This window comes from Geotrypetes seraphini, chromosome 5 (genome assembly GCF_902459505.1).
Source record: "Geotrypetes seraphini chromosome 5, aGeoSer1.1, whole genome shotgun sequence".
Classification (NCBI taxonomy): Eukaryota; Metazoa; Chordata; class Amphibia; order Gymnophiona; family Dermophiidae; genus Geotrypetes; species Geotrypetes seraphini.
The window spans coordinates 162,109,697-162,132,810 of NC_047088.1; the positions used below are offsets into that span (position 1 = coordinate 162,109,697).

The 23,114-nt window shown below is 44.7% G+C and overlaps 1 protein-coding gene across 8 annotated transcripts in view; it reads right to left on the minus strand.

Moving 5' to 3' along the window:
- Nucleotides 1–23,114, minus strand: part of KANSL1L (KAT8 regulatory NSL complex subunit 1 like) — a 321,832-nt gene that overhangs the window by 135,787 nt on the left and 162,931 nt on the right. For 6 of the 8 annotated variants that reach the window (XR_004539416.1, XR_004539417.1, XM_033944248.1 and 3 more), the window contains exon 9: nt 9,273–9,404. The exons of the other annotated variants lie outside the window; for them this stretch is intronic. Coding sequence is in view for 4 of the 6 variants with exons in the window: in XM_033944248.1 (XP_033800139.1) it covers nt 9,273–9,404 (132 nt within the window). In the remaining 2 variants the exon portion in view is untranslated. The remainder of the gene's footprint in view (nt 1–9,272; nt 9,405–23,114) is intronic. 8 annotated transcript variants of the gene reach the window in all.

Genomic DNA, 23,114 nt, shown 5'->3' on the forward strand with positions numbered 1-23,114 from the left:
ATTGTAGAAGCTTTTATTGAAACCCAGGTTTGATATAATAATTCAAAAAGAACAACAAAAGAGGCATACCATAGCAGTATTTCAGCTCAAGGCGCCCCTGAGGACAAGACCCTATCAAATGAAATACTTCCAAAATTTTGGGAGAGCATATACAGTAATGAAACCCCCCACCCCTTCTTTCCCATCAGCTACACACTACAAGTTATAGAAGATGTACAGCAAGTCACATTTAAAAAAAGAAAAAAGACAAACCTAAAATCAAGAGCTTTGTGCTAACAAAAAAGGGTGTAGAAAAGATAGACAGGGACAGATTCTTCACACTATGGGGAACCACAAGTACAAGGGGGCACTCGGAGAAATTAAAAGGGGGCAGGTTTAGAACAAACGCTAGGAAGTTCTTTTTCACCCAGAGGGTGGTGGACACATGGAACGCACTTCCGGAGGCCGTGTTAGGCCAGAGCACGTTACAGGGCTTCAAAGAAAGTTTGGATAGGTTCCTAGAGGATAAGGGGATTAAGGGGTACAGATAGGAGTTGAGGTAGGTTATAGGAATAGTCAGGGACCATTGCACAGGTGATGGGCCTGGAGGGCCGCCGCGGGAGCGGACCGCTGGGCGGGATGGACCTCTGGTCTGACCCAGCGGAGGCAAATTCTTATGTTCTTAATGTTCCCTCTAAGGATTGATGAGGTGTGTGCGAAAAAAAATATGCATGAGCGACAAGTTACATACTCCACAAATTTATGAGCAGGCGCAGAGGACGAGTGCCCGTGAGATTGTGGGAGGGTTAAATACTCAAAACTTAGAAGAAAAACAATTTATTTAAAGTTTTTTTTAATTACGTAATATCATCAGTTCTTCAATCTTCACAAATATTCTCTTCGATTCTTTTCAGTTTTCCAAAAACCCGTTTCCGCCCCGTCTCCGAAAGCTCGGTCCTCGTAAACCATCTGATCCCATCTGCACAAGCCTCAGTTATGATTTTATATTGAATGTATTTTATTAAAGTATAAAAAGAAACAATATTTTGTACAATTGTCATTTTATAAATACAAATAATTCAGAGCAAGGATCAACAAAACCCTTGTTTCCCCTCCCCTTCACATATATCCCCTCTACTATCAAGAAAACTGAATAAGCCAAATTATTACAGAATGCCACACAGAAATATCCCAGCAGCATCTCTCCTTATCCCTCTCCAGGTCCAGTAGCAGCTGTCCCTTTTTCCCCTTGCCGAGTAGCTTCCCAGACTCCTTTCTCTCCTCCCCTCCCAGCAGCATCTCTCCTTATCCCTCTCCAGGTCCAGTAGCAGTTGTCCCTTTTTCCCCTTGCCCAGCAGCTTCCCAGACTCCTTTCCCTCCTCCCCTCCCAGCAGCATCTCTCCTTATCCTTCTCCAGGTCCAGTAGCAGCTGTCCCTTTTTTCCCTTGCCCAGCAGCTTCCCAGACTCCTTTCCCTCCTCCCCTCCCAGCAGCATCTCTCCTTATCCCTCTCCAGGCCCAGTAGCAGCTGTCCCTTTTTTTCTCACCATGCCCAGCAGCTTCCCAGCCTCTAACAGTGGCTTTCTCCCCTCCCAGCAACTCTCCTTACTTGCCAGCCCAGCGATTCAGGAAGGCAGCCTTGGGTCCTTTGTTGGGTCGCACCGCCTCTGAGGAAAGCGGAAGTTGCATCATCAGAGACAACCGCGACTCAGCAAAAGCCCCAAGGCTTCCTTCCTGAATCGCTGCGCTTGTAAGTAAGGAGAGCCACTGAGAGGGGAGAGAGCACACTGTCGGACTGTGTGAACTACAGCTCGTCGATCTTGTCGGTCCTGCGCAGACCGGCAGGAAATTGTTGATGTTGATCTCGCTGGTCCTGCGCGAGCAGGGCAGACCGCCGCTTCCTCTCACCTCCGCCCGCGCTCGATTGAGCGACACGAGAAAAAGTATGAGCGACGCCACTGAAAATAGTGAGCGATCGCTCATGCGCTCAGCTTAGAGGGAACATTGGTCCAGATCAGTTCCCCACTTACAATACGTGCATTTACAAAGTGCAGCTAAATGCTCCATGTCGCAGATAAACCACAATTTTGTTTCTAATCCATGAGGTTAAAGATGGTGTTTAGCAATGCTTCCAGTGTTTAGCAGCGACAGCTAAATTCAGTCGAGCCGCATGGCAAGCTTGTAGAACCAGTAATGAAAATTAGGTTTATACCTTCCTAAATCTCCACTCTATCTCCACTTGAGATGGTGCATAAATATCTGAAGGAAATCTTAATGATTCCACAAGATAATTTACCACCTATTACCAGGGCTCAATATATATCTCCAAGGAAGAAGCAGGATAGTTCAACTCCTGTTGAAATGGGAAAAATTGAGAAGGGGGAGGAATGAATTTAACAGATTTTTTTGGAGAATTCCCTGGAAGTAGTCACGGAAAGGATTACTCTCTTGGTGACGTTTGCCTTGTAGCATGACATAGATTTAGTTTTCAGACTTTACTTCAGACACATGAATAAGTTCTTTGGTTTGGCAATTTGGATTTTTTCAGACATTGCTCAAGTGACACAGAAGAGGAGAAAAGAATTCCTGCTTTACAAAACCAGGGCTTTGGCCTTGGGCGCATCCTTTATATTGAAATTTCTGGCAAAATGCTGTGTTTTACTAAAAGGAAAAAACTTTATTTTTCAAACCAAAGCAATTGTTGGAATTTATCTTAGCCAAGGAAGGTGTATATATGTGTGTGTGTGTGTGGGGGGGGGGGGGGGGGGGGGTGATTGGTCTGATAGCTCTTCCTGCAGTTTAAAGTCCAGGCTGTTGGGGTTTTTCTATCATTGTCTCCCGGGCTGTTTTTATAATTGATATGTATTATTTTACATTATTATTCCAATACTTACATAACATAACTTTATTCTTCTATATTGCCACAATCAAATGATTTCTAGGCGGTTTACACAGAAGAGAGCAGGACAATCAGCAAAGTACAAATAATTAAAAATACAACATGTTTCCTATGTATACACAATATAAAATTTTTGTTATCAATGAAACTTCAATTAGGAGATGAATTTATCAAACAGTACAGTCTTGATTTCTTTTCAAAATGCGCCATAAGACAGCATGGCTCCACTAATGTTAACTACCCAACCAGGACTGCTGCTTACTTGCTTGAAATGCAAGAGTCCTATCCAAAAAAGACCCGTATTTGCAGCCAGTAATTTTTGGATCTTTATTTTGGATTTTGTTGACTAAATAATGTATTATTTCTTCTCCTTTTGATAATAAATTCAATTATCACCTTCATATCAGTACAGTGGTCCAACGTTGCTTTTATAGGCTACGTATGATCAGATCATTATCGAAACTATTAGATGCCGCAGCTTTGAATATTTTGATTCACTCTCTTGTGATTTGGTGCATCAACTATTGTAATGCCCTTTATAAGGGTATAACTAAAAAAGAATTACGTAGACTTCAGATAATACAAAACACCACTGTAAAAATCATATTCAATGCAAAGAAATCTGACCATGTCATCCCCTTGTTGCAAGTCGTCCACTGGTTGCCAGTGGAACACAGAATCACTTACAAAATTATTTTGTTAACATTTAAGACTAAACAAAACAATCAACCAGAATTTATAAATAATCTTCTTACCCCTTATATTCCTTCTAGGTCCCTAAGATCAATAGCTAATAACCTTTTCTCTATACCTTCACTAAAGTTTATATACACAATGAGATCTACCATCTTCTCTGTCACTGCCCCCTCTCTTTGGAATAGTATTCCAAATTATTTACGCGAAAAATCAAATCTTAATAACTTTAAGACGAAGCTAAAAACATTTCTCTTCCGTGATGCCTTTGAGGCCTAACTGTCCTTTTAAGGGCAATTGAGTGAATATACTACTGAGCTTACAGCAGCCCTCCCTCTTGTTTTTTCCTTAGTTGTTTTCTTTTACTTTGCCTCATATAGTTCTTGCCTTTTACCCTATGTTCTTGTTTGTCTGTGTTTTTAATAGTTTTTAAAAGTTTTTATAGTTAGAGTTTGGTGACGTAGTGTCATGTCAAACTTTTATTTTATTTAAAGTTTGTCCTTTGTTTTTACAAATTTGTACACCGCCTAGAAGACTGATTGAGTGGTATAAGAAATTATAAATAAACTTGAAACTTGATAAGTGATGTTAGGTTTATTAATTTCTTTGGATTCTTATTGCAACTCTGTATTCAAGTATTGATGTGCTTGTTTAAAATTTGAAAAATTGAATAAATATAAATAAATAATTTTTTTTTAAAAGTGATTTGGGGTCTGGGAAAGTGGGGGACCTGAACTCTACCCTCAGAAACTTGTGAAGAATGACGTTAAAATGGTTTTACAAACCACAGTTATGCAGTGCCAAACTGTCAGCAGCTTTAAATAGCATTAGAATGGAGGAAAATGATTTTCTGCCTCAGAAATAGTTCCAAATGGATACAGACTTGAAATCTTCGCACTGCTAGCCAGCCAGACACCAACTACAACCTCCACACCCACGGATCCTCGTTCACGCGGTTAGGGGTGGGAAAGGCAGCTTGCGCCTTGAAACCTGGAAGGGTTTCACTCCAGACGCATACAGCCTGCGCTTGAAACACGTGACAAGGTCACTGGCAAGCAGACTCCCAGGGGAAAGGATTCCAAGTCTAGAAATGGTGGCACACAGCAGGCTGGCTCCACAGATCCACCAGAGTTTCTCTGTGAAGAAGCAGTCCAGCACCGCGGGACTGTGTCCTTTCCTCCGACAGACCACCTGGAAGAGGTCTCAAGGCACTGAAGCCACCGAGAAAAACAAACTTTAAGCAAAGAAGAAAAAGAAGCAGAGCAACTGCAAAGACTTCTGCACGGATTGCTTGCAGAAATTGTCTGGATATGTTTGCTAACTCTCAGGCTAAGGGTGCTCAGAAAGGATTGTGGATTTCTGCAACTCCCATATTGCGGGTTGGGATTGAACACCTAGTGTATGGAATCTGGAAGGGACATAACAGAAAGACTGTTTACAAGTTAATCCAGATGATTTGGTCCCAGTTAGGAAGATAGCAGTTTGCCACTGAACAGGCTGCCTAACTTAGACTAGCAACTACTTGTTCATCAGATTTTCTAACAAATACTTCATCCCCGTCAGACAGGTTTTCATCCGAATCAATCTGTTATGTCTTTTAAATCATATAAGTGTCATTCCATTTCAAGTAGACCAAGACTGAAAACTGCCCATGCTCGACCCCTTTGAAATCCAACCAAATTTTACAGGGGTGTTGTCTAGCGTCTCAAATGAAACTCTGCAAAATTTTTGGGATCTATCTCAATTTGGTCAGGAGCTAGGGGTGGTTGAACATAAGCAATCAATCCACTCCCATGCCTCTTGTGACCTAAAACACCAACTTTGCTTAAGCACTGCGGCAGAAGGAAACTACCTAGAAGTATGAAATTTTGCAGTTTGGTACAACACCTTGGGGCAAGTTTCTGTGCCAAGTTTGAAATCTTTTGCGAACGTGCTTCCATTTCTACAGGTCAGCAAAATAGGCAAAAAAATTCACGAATGAACATTTTTGGCAAAGTTTGGGTCCATACTGCTGCTGGTAGGTAAGTCAGTTGAGGGTACAACTTTACCAGCAGACATGTACCATGAGGTACTTCAAAGATTTGCAATATGAGCTTTTACAGTCAAGTGAAGCTGAAGATATGACCATCCCAAAAATATGGCTTTATGTATTTATGCAAATTTTTGCTATTTTTCAGATTCAAATATCTTTAATGTGTAGTTTTTTTTTTGGGGGGGAATTAATATATCATTTGAAAGAGCATGTTTTTTGCTACAGAAGCTATCCTGTTTCATCTTGGACCTAACCTTTCTTTGGTGAGAATTAAAGCTTCAAAGAAACATTAGTTGTATATGCGCACAAATGTTTAATATTGAAAAAGGCATGTTTAACACAAACCATGTTTTATGCAAATGAACAAGGTACAAGTTCAGATTGTTACTGTTTTATGATCCCCTTCCCTGTATCCATGCATTTTCATATACCCACTGCCACTGTTCGTGAAGATCATGACAAGTGTATTATACACTGAGACCACATATTTATCAGTTATTGATACATTATCTGAAAGATATTCCAAATAGATAATACCATATAAATTTCTAAGCTTTATTAAAGACAAAAAAGAAAAGTGCAAAAAACACACTATTTAAAGTGCGCATACATATTGACAAAGATCAGGAAATTCAATAAATTCAACTTTTAACTCAGTTTCTTGCACACGGTTTTGAAAGTCTGGTCAATGTTTGCCAAAATAGTTTGTGGATAAGTGTACTGTCTGCCTGATGAAGTGGTCATAGGTGCATTAAGGCCTGCAATAATATGCTGTTCAGGGATCCAGCATATGTCTCTGCGGGGAGGCCATTGAAATTTCACATGCATGATCAATCCAACAAGAACTGTCAAATATGCAAGGTGATGTTTCCTATTGCTGATAAGCCCATTGATGCAGAAGATTTTTCCAATAACTATTTAGGTCGAGAGGTCATTTTCCGCACTGTGACCACCGCTAAGGTAATTACAGCAGTGGCCTCTGCAGCACATTTCCTCTACCGCGATCCCGCCCCTCCTCTGACATCAGGGGCGGGTCTGCAGAAGAAGAAACGTGCTTCGGAGGCCAACAGCACTGCTAGGTTCGCTCTGCAGGCTGTCGTAATTAGCTCAGCTGGGTGCGGGAAGCAGTTTGAAGGTAAGCCCCTGCCCTTCGCAAGAGACCTAATGGGATGCTGGATCTGGACAGCCGTAATTAGCTTTAAAGGGGGGTATCCGGAAGATTCTGAGGGGGAACCCAAGGAAGACAGCTGCTAGGGAGAGCCGTATCGGGCGTGGTAATTTACAAAGGTACGAAGGGGTGGGGTGTTTAAAAAAAATGTATCTTCGCTGCATAAGATGCACCGATATTTCCACCCACTTTTGGATGAAAAAAAAAAAAAGTATGTCTTATAGAGTGAAATACGGTAGTTCAGGCTATTATTTTGTCTTGTCTGGGCTACTGTAATTCAGTATATCTAGGTATTTTGCAGAAATTACTGAAGCTAAAGTTGACTCCGAACACAGCTGGTAGGCTAATTTGTAGGAAAAGTAAATGTGATCATGTGATCTTTTTGTTGGTCTTCATTGGCTCCCTGTAGAAGCACAACTGTTTTTAAAATCTATTGTTTAGTTTAAAAAAAAAAAAAAAAATTATATAGTGATGCTCCAGAGGATTTTCTTTTATTATTTTCTTGGTTAGTTATTTCTTTTAAGGTCAAAGTATGCAGCTACCTTTGAAAAGTGTGAAAGATAGATCACTATATAAGTTACATAAGAACCATCTCCGGATCAGACCTTCGGTCCATCAAGTCTGGCGATCCACATACGCGGAGGCCCACCTGGCATAATTTTTAGTCACCCATATCTCTCTATGCCTCTCGTAAGGAGATGTGCATCTAGTTTGCTTTTAAATCCTAAGACGGTGGATTCTGCAATAACCTCCTCTGGGAGAGCATTCCAGGTGTCCACCACTCGCTGTGTGAAGCAGAACTTCCTGATATTTGTCCTGGACTTGTCCCTCCCCAGCTTCAGTCCATGTCCTCTTGTCCGTGTCACATTGGACATTGTAAATAACTTATTTTCCTGCTCTATTTTGTCGATTCCTGTCAGTATTTTGAAAGTCTCGATCATATCCCCTTCGCAGTCTCCTCTTCCCAAGGGAGAACAATCCCAGTCTCCTAAGTCGTTCCTCATATTCCAAGTTCTCCATACCTTTTACCAGCTTCGTTGCTCGTCTCTGCACCCTCTCCAGCAGTTTTATATCCTTCTTTAGGTTAGGAGACCAATGTTTGACACAGTATTCCGAGTGAGATCTGACCGTTGCTCTATAAAGCGGCATTATAACCCTCTCCGATCTACTCGTGATTCCCTTATTTATCATGCCTAACATTCTATTTGCTTTCTTTGCCGCTGCGCACATTGTTCTGACGGTTTCAGTACACCCAGGTCCTTTTCTTGTTCGCTCTTACCAAGAGTTGCACCTGACATTTTATACTCGTGTTCCTTGTTCTTTCTGCCTAAATGCATTACTTTGCACTTTTCCACATTAAACTTCATCTGCCATTTCTCTGCCCATTTCTCTAACTGACACAAGTCACTCTGGAGTTCCTCGCTATCCTTCTGCGATCTGATCGCCTGCATAGCTTTGTGTAGTCTGCAAACTTGATGATCTCACTGGATGTTCCTTCTTCTAGGTCATTGATGAAAATATTGTCCTGGGATAAAGCACAGGGGCGGCGAAAGAGGACAGAGGCTGTAAGTCAGTGGGGGGAACATAGGAAGGAGGGAGGGATGGGACAATTGTTGGGCCTGAGTTGGGGGAAAAGGGGAATAGAACAAGGCTGGAAGGCAGTGAGGGGAACATAGGAAGGAGGGAGGGAGGAAGGGACAATTGTTGGGCCTGAGGAAGGAAAGAAAGAAATCACCAGACAATGAGGGGAGGAAGAGGACAAAGGCTGGAAGGCATTGAGGGAGACATGGGAGGGAGGAAGGGACAATTGTTAGGCCTGAGGAAGGAAGGAAAGAAATCACCAAACAATAAAGGTTAGGGAAAATGATGTTATTTTCAATTTAGTGATTAAAATGTATTAGTTTTGAGAATTTATATCTGCTGTCTATATTTTGCACTATATTTGTCTATAGTTGTTACTGAGGTGACATTGCGTATTTTAAAAAGTCATCTGCCTTGATATCTGTGCCCTGTTGTCCCTGTCTGCCCTATGCCCTGTCCACCACTAGACCACCAGAGGGGGGACAGGGTACAGAGCCTGGCAGGGAAGGGGGACAGGGAGCAGGGCCTGGCAAGGAGTGTGGGGTTGTGTGCAGAGCCTGGCAGGGAGAATTTGGTTCAGAATGATTTTTTTTCTTGTTTTCCTCCTCTAAATTTCGGGTGCGTCTTATGGAGCGAACAATACGGAACTATAAATGCAACGAGCATAGTCTAGATACAGCTACTTTTATAAAAGTATACATAAGATCGCTTCTTGAATACACCTTTTATACATGCATATTGAAGCAAATTGGTCATAGTTTGTAAAACAGTATTTTACAAATAAAAAGCCTATCAAACTACAAGAGATATATATATATATATTTTTTATTTTTTTTTTTTTAATTATTATTTTTTTTTATTTTGAGGATATTTATAGAAAATTCAGCATTCATCTTATGTACATTTTCTTTTTTTATGTACCTGCTGTTTCACTTTTGTGCCGCCTCTTTCTTCCTTCAGATAATTCTTTTAACATTTCTGATTCTGGATGATGTTGACTGTTAGGTGAATATCCACTGTGACATTGGGAGCAAGACATACTACACTGTGCTTCTGTTAAAATGGAACAAACATGAGGATGTTCTACATATTTATTTATTCAATGCATTTGATATACCACCTTTATGCACAAACAGAATAGTTTACAAAGACTTCAGCTCAAAAACTTAACAATTATCACCACACAACATTTACCACAACACAAAAGACAAACTACAGTAATATTTGTAGGGGGGAAAATAAAACAAGGGAAGAAAGGTGGCATATGTCCATGATTGTTCGTAATCATAGCTGAACTAAACATATGAAAAGGCCATTATGAAAAGAAATAGACCTTAAGATACTAATTTAGCTAGATTTAAGAAGAAATTAAGTGCAAATGTTGTGGCAAAGAATTCCACAAGGCTGAAGCATGATAAAACATTGATTTTCTAGTAGAATCCAGCCTCACTTGAGATACAGTAAAGCCAAATGATTTTGTGTTTGAGATATTAAAGTACATAAATGGCATTAAGGACTCAACAAATTGTTCAAATATTGGGAGAAGCCTGTATAGATTATGTTCTGCTACATATCTGATTCAGTACGTAAAGAATTAGGAATGCTTTTCCTCATCCCACATCATGCCCCCAATATAACCCAGTGACTTTTACCAGCTGGGATAACTAGGATTTAGAGTTGCAAACCTTGATTTTTAGTTTAGGGGGAGAGTGTAACAAAATGGTTAAATCTACAGCCTCACACCCAGAGGTTGTGGGTTCCAACCCACGCTGCTCCTTATAACCCTGGGCAAGCCACTTAATCCCCCATTGCCCCAGATTCATTAGCTAGATTGTGAGTCCACTAGGACAGAAAGAGAAAAAATGCTTGAGTACCTGAATAAATTCATGTAAACTGTTCTGAACTCCCCTGGGAGAACGGTACAGAAAACTAAATGAATAAAATAAAATGAAGATCCACCTAACCTGATATGTTCCAAGAGATTCATATGTCTTCAAACCATATTTGGTCCTTCTGAGTTTACCAAGGTTTGGGCTATCACAGAAATAGCAGCACATACATATGAGTTTTAGATTTGTCCCAGAGGTTTATCTGCAGACAAAGTAGTCAAAGTGGCTGAGGATCACTGATGAAGCTGGGCATTCAGTTCAACGTGGTCTGCTGACTAGGTCTTTTTAAGTGGGTTTCAAGGCTAGTTTCAGCTGGACTTCAGTACCCCAATCAAGGTAGATTTGGAGCCACTACTACAGAGGAGGACAACCTCAATCCAAAGGTACCTCAACCCAGTCAGTTTTTCAGGATTTCCTCAGTGAATATGTTTGAAATCTATTTGCACGCACTGCCTCCATTGTATGCAATTATATTTCATGCATATTCATTGAGAAAATCCTGAAACCCTGAATGGATTGTGGTCTTTAAGGACCAAGGTTGCCCACCTTTACTCTATTACTAGATCCTAAGTACTCTCTGCTGTCCACTGGTGCAGAACTAACATGAGACAACATGGTCTTCATCCAAGAATTTGCAGCACTTCTTGTGATACCTGTAAGGGGCATCTTTTGAAACCAATTCTTGTGCACTTCTTGAAGCTGCCAAGTTGCCAACATGCTTACTTCTTCCATGATCTAATATGTAATTTATCTATTTATTTACAGTATTTATTTTTTTAACTTAAACCTACTAACTATATTCCTATTTTTTCCAATATCAGCTATCTAAAACAACGTACAAAGAAAAGATATACAACACACACCACATGCAACAGCAAGTAATACAACAAATAGAAGCCACTAGGTCCACCAAACAAGAGCTTCTATCCAAGTCAACAAAAAGCTCCAATCACCCCTTTACTAACATATGACATATGTTATTACAACTGAATTTATATCATAACTTAAATCAGTGCAGATTACAATATCAAATGCTACACAAATTCCAGCAAAATACACAGTATTACATAAAGGTTGTCAGTAACTGATAGTTACATCAATATTCTTGAAACAGATACACTTTTAACAACTTGCAGTTTCAAACAACATGCAATCAATTTTAATTCTACTGGAAGGGAGTTATAACATTGAACAGACTGAAAAGCAAAACCTGCTGAATGAAAACATTTAAATTTTACTCCTTTAGGTAAAGGATAATGTAAAAACACAGGAGCCTTTTGATCTAAGAGAGCAATTTGTTGACATAAGTAGTATAACCTCATTCTCCAGAGAGCACAGTTACTTACCGTAACAGGTGTTATCCAGGGACAGCAGGCAGATATTCTTAACACATGGGTGACGTCACCGACGGAGCCCTCGGTACGGACCTTTTTAACTAGAAGTTTCTAGTTGGCCGCACCGCGCGTGCGCGAGTGCCTTCCCGCCCGACGTAGGAGTGCGTGGTCCCCAGTTAGGATAAGCCAGCTAAGAAGCCAACCCGGGGAGGTGGGTGGGACGTAAGAATATCTGCCTGCTGTCCCTGGATAACACCTGTTACGGTAAGTAACTGTGCTTTATCCCAGGACAAGCAGGCAGCATATTCTTAACACATGGGTGACCTCCAAGCTAACAAAGAGGGAGGGGGGATGGTTGGCCATTATGAAAATAAATTCTGTAACACCGATTGGCCGAAGTGACCATCCCGTCTGGAAAAGGCATCCAGACAGTAGTGAGTAGTGAACGTGTGAACTGAGGACCAAGTGGCCGCCTTGCAGATTTCCTCGATGGGCGTGGAACGGAGGAAAGCTACAGAAGCAGCCATAGCTCGGACTCTGTGGGCCGTGACTGCACCTTCCAGTGAGAGACCGGCCCGAGCATAGCAGAATGCAATACAGGCAGCAAGCCAATTTGAAAGTGTCCGTTTGGAGACAGGACGACCCAAACGGTTGGGATCGAAAGATAAAAATAGCTGAGGGGATGTACGGTGAGCTCTGGTACGATCAAGGTAGTAAGCAAGGGCGCGCTTACAGTCCAGCGTGTGCAACGCCTGTTCCCCAGGGTGCGAGTGAGGCTTAGGGAAGAAGACGGGCAGCACAATGGACTGGTTGAGGTGAAAAGCCGAGACCACCTTGGGAAGGAATTTAGGGTGGGTACGCAGAACAACCTTGTCATGGTGGAAAACAGTGAACGGAGGGTCGGCAACCAGTGCATGCAGTTCGCTAACCCTCCTGGCAGAGGTGATGGCAATTAGGAAAAGCACCTTCCAGGTAAGGAGCCTGAGCGAAGTTGTGGCAAGAGGCTCAAAAGGAGGTTTCATGAGTGCTGAGAGAACCACATTCAGGTCCCAGACGACAGGAGGAGGCTTGAGAGGCGGCTTGATATTGAAGAGCCCTCTCATAAATCTGGAAACCAGAGGATGAGCCGTGAGGGGTTTTCCGAGAATAGGCTCATGAAACGCAGTGATGGCACTGAGGTGGACTCTGATGGAGGTAGTTTTGAGGCCAGCATTGGACAGCGAGAGCAAATATTCCAATACAGTTTCCACCGCTAAGGAGGTGGGTTCCTGATGATGCCGGAGACACCACGAGGAGAATCTGGTCCATTTCTGATGGTAACATTGGAGGGTGGCCGGTTTCCTGGAGGCGTCCAAGATGAGGCGGACCGGCTGAGATAGATTCTCTGGAGAGGTCAGCCCGAGAGAAACCAAGCTGTCAGGTGGAGCGAAGACAGATTGGGATGCAGTAGAGACTGATGCCGCTGCGTAAGTAGAGTAGGAAACACAGGAAGAGGAATGGGCTCCCTGGAGCTGAGTTGGAGCAGGAGGGAGAACCAGTGTTGGCGAGGCCACCGAGGGGCGATGAGAATCATGGTGGCGTTGTCCTTGCGGAGTTTGGACAAGGTCCGCAACATCAGAGGAAGTGGAGGGAAGGCATACAGGAACCGATCCCTCCAATCGAGCAGGAATGCATCCGGGGCCAGACGGTGAGGAGAGAAGAGTCTGGAACAGAAGAGGGGCAGTTGATGATTGTGAGGTGCTGCAAAGAGGTCCACCTGCGGAGTGCCCCATCGAGCAAAGATGGAGAGCAGAGTCGGAGGGTCCAACGTCCACTCGTGAGGTTGAAGGATGCGGCTGAGATTGTCGGCCAGGGAGTTTTGTTCGCCCTGGATATAGACCGCCCTGAGAAAGAGATTGCGGTCCGTGGCCCAGGTCCAGATGCGCAGAGCCTCCAAACAAAGGGGGCGAGATCCGGTGCCGCCTTGCTTGTTTATGTAGTACATGGCGACTTGATTGTCTGTGCACAGGAGGAGGACTTGAGGGCAGAGGAGATGTTGGAAAGCCTTGAGGGCGTAGAACATGGCTCTGAGTTCCAGGAAATTGATGTGATGACGACGCTCCTGTGGGGTCCAAAGTCCCTGGGTGCGTAGATCTCCTAGGTGAGCTCCCCACGCATAGGGGGACGCATCCGTGGTGATGATCATAGAGTGAGGGGGTAGATGAAAAGTAGACCCCTGGAAAGATTTGAGGAGTTCAACCACCATTGGAGAGATTGCTGAAGAGATGATGTCACAGAGATGGGATGAGAAAGAAGATCCGTAGTCTGTGACCATTGGTTGGCGAGAGTCCACTGAGGCGTGCGAAGGTGGAGACGTGCCAGAGGAAGGACATGCACCGTCGAGGCCATGTGACCCAGGAGGACCATCATCTGTCGGGCAAGAATGGAGGGATGCATGAGCACTTGACGACAGAGGTGGAGCAGGGTCCGCTGACGATCGGAGGGGAGAAAAGCCCTCATTAGTGTGGTGTCCAGAACTGCTCCAATGAATTGAAGTCGCTGGGTGGGAAGCAGATGCGACTTGGGGTAGTTGATCTCGAACCCCAGGAGGTGGAGGAGAGAGATGGTGTGATGAGTAGCCTGTAGCACAAGTTGAGACGTAGGTGCTTTCACCAACCAATCGTCCAAATAGGGGAACACCTGGAGGTTGTGAGACCTGAGGAAGGCCGCTACCACTATAAGGCACTTGGTGAAGACCCTGGGTGAGGAAGCGAGGCCGAACGGTAGCACCTTGTACTGATAGTGTTGGTGCAGCACCTGGAACCGCAGGTAGCGGCGAGAATTCTGGTTGATGGAGATGTGAGTGTAGGCCTCTTTGAGGTCCAGGGAACATAGCCAGTCGTGTTGAGAAAGAAGAGGGTAGAGCGTGGCAAGGGAGAGCATTCTGAACTTCTCCTTGACCAGACACTTGTTGAGGTCCCTGAGATCGAGAATGGGACGGAGGTCTCCCGTCTTTTTGGGTACCAGGAAGTAGCGGGAGTAGAATCCCTGACCCCTTTGATCTGGAGGTACTTCTTCGATGGCATTGAGAAGGAGGAGGGATTGAACCTCCCTCAGGAGGAGGGGGGTTTGAGATGAGTGTGAAGCAGACTCTACGGGAAGGTTGTCCGGTGGAAGAGTCTGGAAGTTGAGAGAGTAGCCGTGGCGGATGATGTTGAGGACCCACTGGTCCGATGTGATGACCTCCCAACGGCTGGAGAATATGGTGAGGCGACCTCCGATTGGTTGTGGAAGAGGTAGCGAGGGTGGATGACTGGCTATGCCCTGGAGAGAAGAGTCAAAAGGGCTGGGATTGCTTAGCAGGCTGAAGAGGCTTGGAGGGTTGAGTGGCCTGAGAACGAGCCTGGGCATGGTGCTGCTGTTGACGGGGCCGCCGAGGTTGTTGAGGAGGCGGATTGAGTGGCCTGGCTGAGAACCTGCGCTGGTAAGATGACTGAGGTCGATAAGGTCGGGCAGGCGGAGCCTTCTTTTTTGGTTTGATCAGGGTGTCCCACCTTGTTTCATGGGCGGAGAGTTTCTGGGTGGTGGAATCCAGTGACTCTCCAAAAAGTTCATCCCCGAGACAGGGGGCATTGGCTAGACGGTCCTGGTGGTTGATGTCCAGGTCGGAGACTCTCAGCCAGGCCAAGCGGCGCATGGCTACGGCCATGGCAGAGGCACGGGAGGTGAGCTCGAATGAGTCATATATCGAGCGGACCATAAACTTGCGCAACTGAAGAAGGCCAGAGATGTGCTGCTGGAACAGTGGGACCTTGCGCTCCGGCAGGTACTTTTGGAGGGCAGACAGCTGTTGGACCAAATGTTTCATATAGAAAGAAAAATGGAAGGAATAATTGTTCGCCCTGTTGGCCAGCATGGCATTCTGGTAGAGCCTCTTGCCAAACTTGTCCATGGTCTTACCCTCTCTGCCAGGAGGGGTAGAGGCATAGACACTGGAGCCCTGAGTCTTTTTCAAGGTGGATTCCACAAGAAGGGACTCATGGGGCAATTGAGACTTGTCGAACCCTGGGATAGGGATGACTCGATAGAGGTTGTCCAGTTTACGGGGGGCCCCCGGTACCGTAAGGGGATTCTCCCAGTTTTTGTAAAAAGTCTCCCGTAGGATGTCATGCACGGGAAGCTTGAGGAACTCTTTAGGAGGTTGTTCGAAATCTAAAGCCTCCAGGAAGGCTTGAGACTTCTTTGAGTCAGATTCTAAAGGAAGGGACAGGGCTGCAGACATCTCCCTCAGAAATTTAGAAAATGAGGACTGGTCCGGTTTGGAGGTGGCATCGGGTGCCGACGGGTCCTCATCAGATGAGGAGGGATCCTCCTCGGTACCGAGAGGGGATTCCTCCCATAAGTCAGGGTCCCGGACCTCTGGTGCATGTCGAGACACCGGGGTGGAAGGTGCAGTATGGCGGGTCTTGGATAAAGATTTCCCAGAACGCACCGAAACGGTACCAGGAGAGGAAGACCGGCGTCGATCCCGGTCCCGGGAAGAATGACGCACTGCTTGGTGCCGAGGAGGATCCGATGTGGTATGGGAGTGAACCACTGGATGGGCATGAAGCTGCTCAGCCGAAAGAATCGGCATGGAGGTGTTGATAGGTACCGAAGGGGTGGATACCGGGGGTTCGGTACGGGGCTCGGGCCGGTCTGGTACCGGAAGGAGCGGTGCCAGGATAGTGGGCAACAGGTGCTCGAGTTGTTGCTGTAACTGTTCCTGGAGTTGAACCTTTAAGATGGCCGAGATACGGTCATCTAGGGGTGGCATCGGAACTGCTTTCTTTTTCTTCGGTTCCTTAGATGCCGCTCCACGCCCCGGCGATGAGGAGGCCGATGACGAGGCACTCACCGAGATCGGGGCGGAGCGCTTGCGGGACCGGTGCGATGCCGGCAAGGTCGGCGTCGCCACCGTAGTTGGAGGGCGCTCGAGGGAAGAGGAAGGCTTCTTAGCCGGCTTACCTGGCGCCAGAGACGCCGATGTGGGGTCGGGCGGTGTCGAAGTAGACGGTGCCGATTTCTGTGGTACCGCTGTCGATGTCGAGGAGTCCATCGCCGACCCGGTGCCGAAGAGGAGAGTTTGTTGGATTCTTCGGTTTTTAAGGGTTCTCTTTTGAAGAGTGGCACAGCGGGTGCAGGAGTCCGCCCGATGCTCCGGACCCAAACACTGCAAACACCAATTGTGTGGGTCAGTGAGGGAGATCGGGCGTGCACACCGCTGGCACTTTTTAAAACCGACCTGCGGGGGCATGAAGGGGAAAACGGCCTCCGCAAAATCGAACCCCGAGGCCTGTATAATGGCAACAGGCCCCGCCGGGGCAAATCGAAAAAAGGGGGAAAAAAGCAAAGTTTTTTTTTTTTTTACAAAGCAAAGAAAAAAGAAACCCGAAGGCAAAAGAAGAAAAAATATGGAAAAAAGCGCGAGCGGGAAGGCAAAAAAGTGGTTTCAACGGCCGTTGAAAAAACACACGCGTCTTCTTCGCTCCGCGGAAACGAAGAAACTGGGGACCACGCACTCCTACGTCGGGCGGGAAGGCACTCGCGCACGCGCGGTGCGGCCAACTAGAAACTTCTAGTTAAAAAGGTCCGTACCGAGGGCTCCGTCGGTGACGTCACCCATGTGTTAAGAATATGCTGCCTGCTTGTCCTGGGATAATATATGATATCTTATATATTAGTGTGCATAATCTGAATTTACAAGCTTCTATTGGAAGTCAATGAAGGCTTTTCAATAACACGGTAGCTCTGATTATTTTTCTTACCATGTATCCGTGTTGATACAATATTCTGCACAACCTGTAAGCACCTCAAGGTGGTCTTAGAGCAGCCTAAATACAATGAATTACAGTAATCAAATTGTGACAACCAGGACCTACAATACATTGCTACCCATCAAAAATCCCACTAAGATATTAATTTTAAGAAACAAGTTAGAAGGCAACTTAGGAGAAATTAGGTTCTCACCTACTATTTTTCTTTCTGTTAGCTTGTAGGCCGGTATAGTTCCTTACGGATGCGTATTATACCTCACTGCTACCAGCAGGTGGAGCCTGAAATCAAACTTGTATATCAGTACAGCTTCCCCTCTACTGATCCAGTCTGCCGAATAGCCAAGAAGAACTTAGGAAAATTCTTAACTGAAAAACAGTAAAATACACTCCAAACAGGAGTGTAAAAACAACAAACATCTGTAAACAACTGTTGGAACATGTGTAGAACTGAATCATGGAGATAAAACATCTCCACAGCTCACCAGCTAAGCAGGTTGAGCCATTGCTGCTGTTCTTAATTCTCCCCAGCCCTAGAAAAATACACAGAAAATCTGCACACGGGCAAAACCCCACAATCACCACACAAAGACAGATAGTGTGGGGAACTATAGCGGTCTACAAGCTAACAGAAAGAAAATTAGCAGGTAAGAACCTAATTTCTCCTTCTATATCGCTTGATAGACTGATATAGTTCCTTACGGATGGGACAAACTAAAGTAGTAACCATCAAGGTTGGGAACCCCCGAAGGGCTGAAACAAGAACATGTTCACCGAATACCGCGTCCCGACGCGCTTGAACATCTATACGGTAGTGTCTGACAAAGGTATGCAGTGAAGACCAGATATCCACCGGAGGCAATAGAAAAGACTCAGCCCAAGAAGCTGCCTGACCCCTAGTGGAATGAGCCTTGAGAAATTTCGGAACAGGCTTCTTCTTTAGAAGATAGAGGAAGCAATAGTCTCCTTGATCCAGCGCGCAATAGTAGCCTCAGAAGTGCCATCCCCCTTACGAGGACCCGCTAGAAGGACAAAGAGATGATCTTACCTGATCTCCTAGGTCCACTGCACATAAGAGCAAAGGACCCGATTGACATCCAACTTGCGCGCAGCTGTCGTTGCTCAGAAGAGCCCTCCCCACTACCCAACACCGGGAGGACTACAGATTGATTGACATGAAAAGGAAAAACTACTTTTGGTAGAAAAGAGGGAACAGGCCTCAAGGCAACCCACTCCCTAGAAAACTCCAAGAAGCGAGCCCAAAAAGAGAAAGCCTGCAGCTCAGAAACACGTCTAGCTGAAGTAATAGCCACCAAGAAGACCGCTTTAAGAGTAAGGTCCTTCAAAGAGCAGTCGCCCAACGGATCAAAAGGAGGGTGCACTAGAACTGACAGAACCAGATTCAGATCCCAAGATGGAACAGAGGTTCGTATGGGAGGTATGAGCAACTTGGCCGCAAGCAAGAAGCGAATCACATTAGGAATGGCAGTCAAATGCTGACCTTTCACTAACCCCCAAAAGGCTGACAAGGCCGCAAGCTGAACCCGGAAAGAAAGCCAAGCCAATCCCCTATCCAAGCCATCCTGCAAGAACTCTAAAATGTTAGGAAGGGAAGCACGAAAAAAATACCACTCCATGCGCATCATACCACTCTTCAAATGGACGCCAAACCCTCTTATAAGCCCGAGAGGTGGAAAGCTTCCAGGACCCCAAGAGAGTTGAGATCAGTTTATTATTATTATTTTATTTCTTATATACCGTCAAAGCCGTAGTAGTTTGAGGCGGTTCACAACAAAGAAGGGCTGGACAATCAGCGAATAGTTTATCTGAATACCCCTTCTTACCTAGGTGACCCCGAGTGGACACAGAACCTCCAGCTGCCAGTACATAAGCTTTACAAAGTGCTAACATAAATTCAGGGGGAAAAACCCCCGACAGCCCCAAGAGACTCCCTTCCCCTGCCATACCTTGCACCTGTATTTCCAGAACAGGGGGAAGGTCACCTGAGGTAACTGAGATGAAGGAAGAGGTTCCTGCCAAAAATGGAGCTCCTGCGGCCTGCCACATCTGAAAAGCCAGGGACTTTCCTGATACTAAGGCAGAGGAACCGAATGACGCGAAGAAGGAATCCCCAGCCATTCCAGCAGCAAGGGAATCCTTTTCTCCCTGACCGTCGCCGGCTGGGGACTCGCAAGGTACATGTGGCGGGTTGCCCTGGCCACCGGCATCCGCTGCTGACGAGGCTACCCCACCGCTATGGCCTGCACAAGCCGGCCACGAGAACCTCGCGTCTGGAGCACAATGAGCATTTTTTTCCTGTTAAAAGTGCTCATTGTGCTGAAAATCGCCATAGCTGAAAGAAAAGTGCTGGTTAGATGAGAAAATACAGTAAAAAGGCAGAGAAATGAGCCCTTTAGACCGGCACACCTCAGGATTTTGTCTTTTTTTTTCTATTACAGAACAGACTCCATGGCTCTAAAAGCTGGAGGGCTGACCAGCCAGGGGGCCAGGCTGCGGCACCTCTACAAAAATATGGGGAGGTGAAATAAGGTGGGGGGAGAGACCAGCACAAGACCTGCAGGGTTTAACACCCCCGAAGTCAGATGGATCCCCAAACAGGACCCGTCCAAGCTCTATCCGGCACAAAAGGGGAATCCAGGAGTCCAAAATAAAATTCCAATAGTACTAAGAGGGGAGCCAAATTAGTCTTCCTACCTGCTATGGAGACTGAGACAGACTGGGTTGCTGGGCAGATTCTAGCCTGATATACAAGTTTGTGCTCAGTCTATACCTGCTGGTAACAGTGAAGCATATAACCCATTCGTATGGACTATACCAGTCTACCAAGCGATATAGAAGCTAAGTATAAGATTTAAACCTTTTTTTTTTTTTTTTACTTTATAACAATTAGTTATTATCATGAGTTTTTGAGCAAACTTACATTCTCACTCTAAAAAAACTTGCAGCAGTGCAATGAAAGACTAAGGAGTCCACATTTAGGGGCTTGTCCCTGGTTTGTGGTTCTTCTACTTAACAAAAGGTTCTGAGCATTTGCGTAAGTTTCATTCAATGGTCAAGTTCCTTATTATGTTTGGTATAGTTTAGTTCTTTTTGGGACATTGTAGTGTTTACCTGTTCCATCATAGTATCGTTTGGGCATTACAGAAGTAACATACACAATATAAAATAGACAAGACTTATACAGACATCTTAAATTACAAATGCATAATTACATCTTAGAATGCCTTAGTTCAATAGATCTTCACAGTAGCTTAGTTCAATAGATCTTCACAGTAGCTCTGACCAAACTGAGAAAGTCAGACCAGGGCTGTGGAGTCGGTAGATAAATGTTCCGACAAAGACTCCTCAGTTTTTTGTACTTCAGACTCCAACTCCGACTCCAGGTACCTGAAATTTCCTACGACTCCGACTCCACAGCACTGGTTAATTTTCAGATCGTTAAAATGGAATGTCAAGTTGAGAGAAATGAGCATTTTCGACACCACCTTCTTTTTGCTTTTAATCAAGGTTCTAAGGCCGCAGAAGCTACTCGCAACATTTGTGGGTGCTATAGCTGAAAGAATCGCTCATGATTGGTATGCCAAGTTCAAAAATGGAGTCGGTAGATAAATGTTCCGACTCCAACTCTTCAGTTTTTTGTACTTCTCACTCCGACTCCGACTCCAGGTACCCGAAATTTCCTCCGACTCCGACTCCACAGCCCTGAGTCAGACCACGACAGCCAAGGGCAGTGAAGCAGCAAGTTCCATTACTTCAGCAGGAACAGGTAGGAGCCCAAGATTGGGAGGCTTCTGAGGACATTTTGTATGCTGAAGCAGATGATACAGAAATGGAGGACATCTGAGCTCCTATGAGGAAATGGAGATGTGCTAGAACCTGCTGAAAGCCCTGAAGAAATAATCTTTGAATCATGAAACATTGGCCATTGTCGGCTATTTATTTATTCTGTGAAGAAGTTGCACTAAAGCTCGCATCACATTATGAAGTTTTCACTCCAGTTTGAAGGAAAGATAAGTGTTGCTTGCTTTTTTTGAATCATAATTTTTTAAGCTATATTTGAGGGGTTGTTTCACCTGTTATGCCCATGGCTGGCCAGGGCATGGCAAGTAGTCACTTTGGCTATTAGGTGTGAATCTTCATGTCTGCTTGCTTTTTAGCTGCAATCCTTATCTTTCATCTGTGCCAGAAAATTAGGCAGCCTTACAACTTACTTTCATGAGAGCAAGTTGTTTATCAGCTTGTGTCATATCTCGTATACTGTTTCATGGCTTATCAGGAAGACCGAGGAAGGTTTCTCATGGTACTGTAATTAGGAAGGTACTGCAATTAGGAAGGGCCTGAGCACATTCCATCTGTGAGAGTTAGGAGATAAGGGGGGGCACCTGTTACTGCAGAAACAGAAGTGTCTGTGTATGTGAGAAATTCAGCACTTTCTGTGCTATAAAAGAATGAGAGTAACAGACTGGACTTTGAATCTTGCTGTAGCCATGGGAGGGCCGTGGACTGTATCTTTCCCTTGATCGATCAGATTCCCGATCAGTATTGGAAAGGGGCGTGGCAGACATGGTGAAATATTCTATTTAGTGTATATAGATATTCTCTGCTTATATCTTGTATATTATCTGATGTCTATCTGCATTATTTGATATTATCTGATGTGTATGCAATAAAGAATCATATTACTCTGAAGCTTTGGTGAAGGTGACTTCTACATACCCTTGCTAGATAAACACGTGGCAGAACAAATTGATACCAGGAGTGGGGGTGTAGAATGTGGCAATCCAAGCGAGAGATGAAAAACGGGACTCTGGAGCAGGCTTCAGACCCCTCCATTCCTGGATGGGATAACAATATTTATAAGACAGTGGCCACTGAGTGGTCTTTGTAAGCCGGATTGTGTGAGTCATGGATTTTTGGCAGTGGTAACCTGCATGAGTTATGTCCATCACTGCAGAAAATAAAGATTTCAAAAGGGAAAGAAGGGGAAGATATTTCAAGGAGAGGGTGGATGATTAACAGTATGGCGTAAATTGCATGAAGCAAAGCATGAATTACAAATGAAATTGGGAGAGTTAGAACGGAAAGTGTGTGAACAGCAGAATAATATAACAATGCTACAGTGCCAAAATAAACTGCTTATGGATAAGGTAGACACCTATCAGACTGCAGCTGAAAGAGCTGCAATACGTTGTGCTCGTTACAAATACAAAAAGCGCAGGGGGAAAGTTTGTCCTAGGAAAGTAAGGTCCCTGTTGTCCCACTTAACAGAGGAGTGGGATCCAGATACATAGGACAGTGACATTTGGGACTCTTAATTCAAATACCAGTGATGAGTGCCCAGAAGAGGAGGTAGAAGCGAAACCCATCTGGAGGAGACAGCTACAAGGGAAAATAGATACAGGAGAAAATGTAGTACGTAATGATGTCCTGGAAGATTATACACAGCAAGAAATCACAGACATTATATCCAGATTTTCACAGAGACCCGGAGAATCATTGATACAGTGGGTGATCCGTATACAAGAATTAGGAATCATGTTAGAATAACTGCAGTACAGGATGCTTTGAGGGAGGACCCTGACCCTGATAATTACACACAATATTCCTTGTTGGAAATAGTAAGCAGGGGGGGTCACAAGAAAATATCCCCTTGAGTCTGACTGGCCTGTCAATGATAAGATGTGGTACACATTAAAAGATGGTCAAATGAGAATAAAAGAAGAGGCT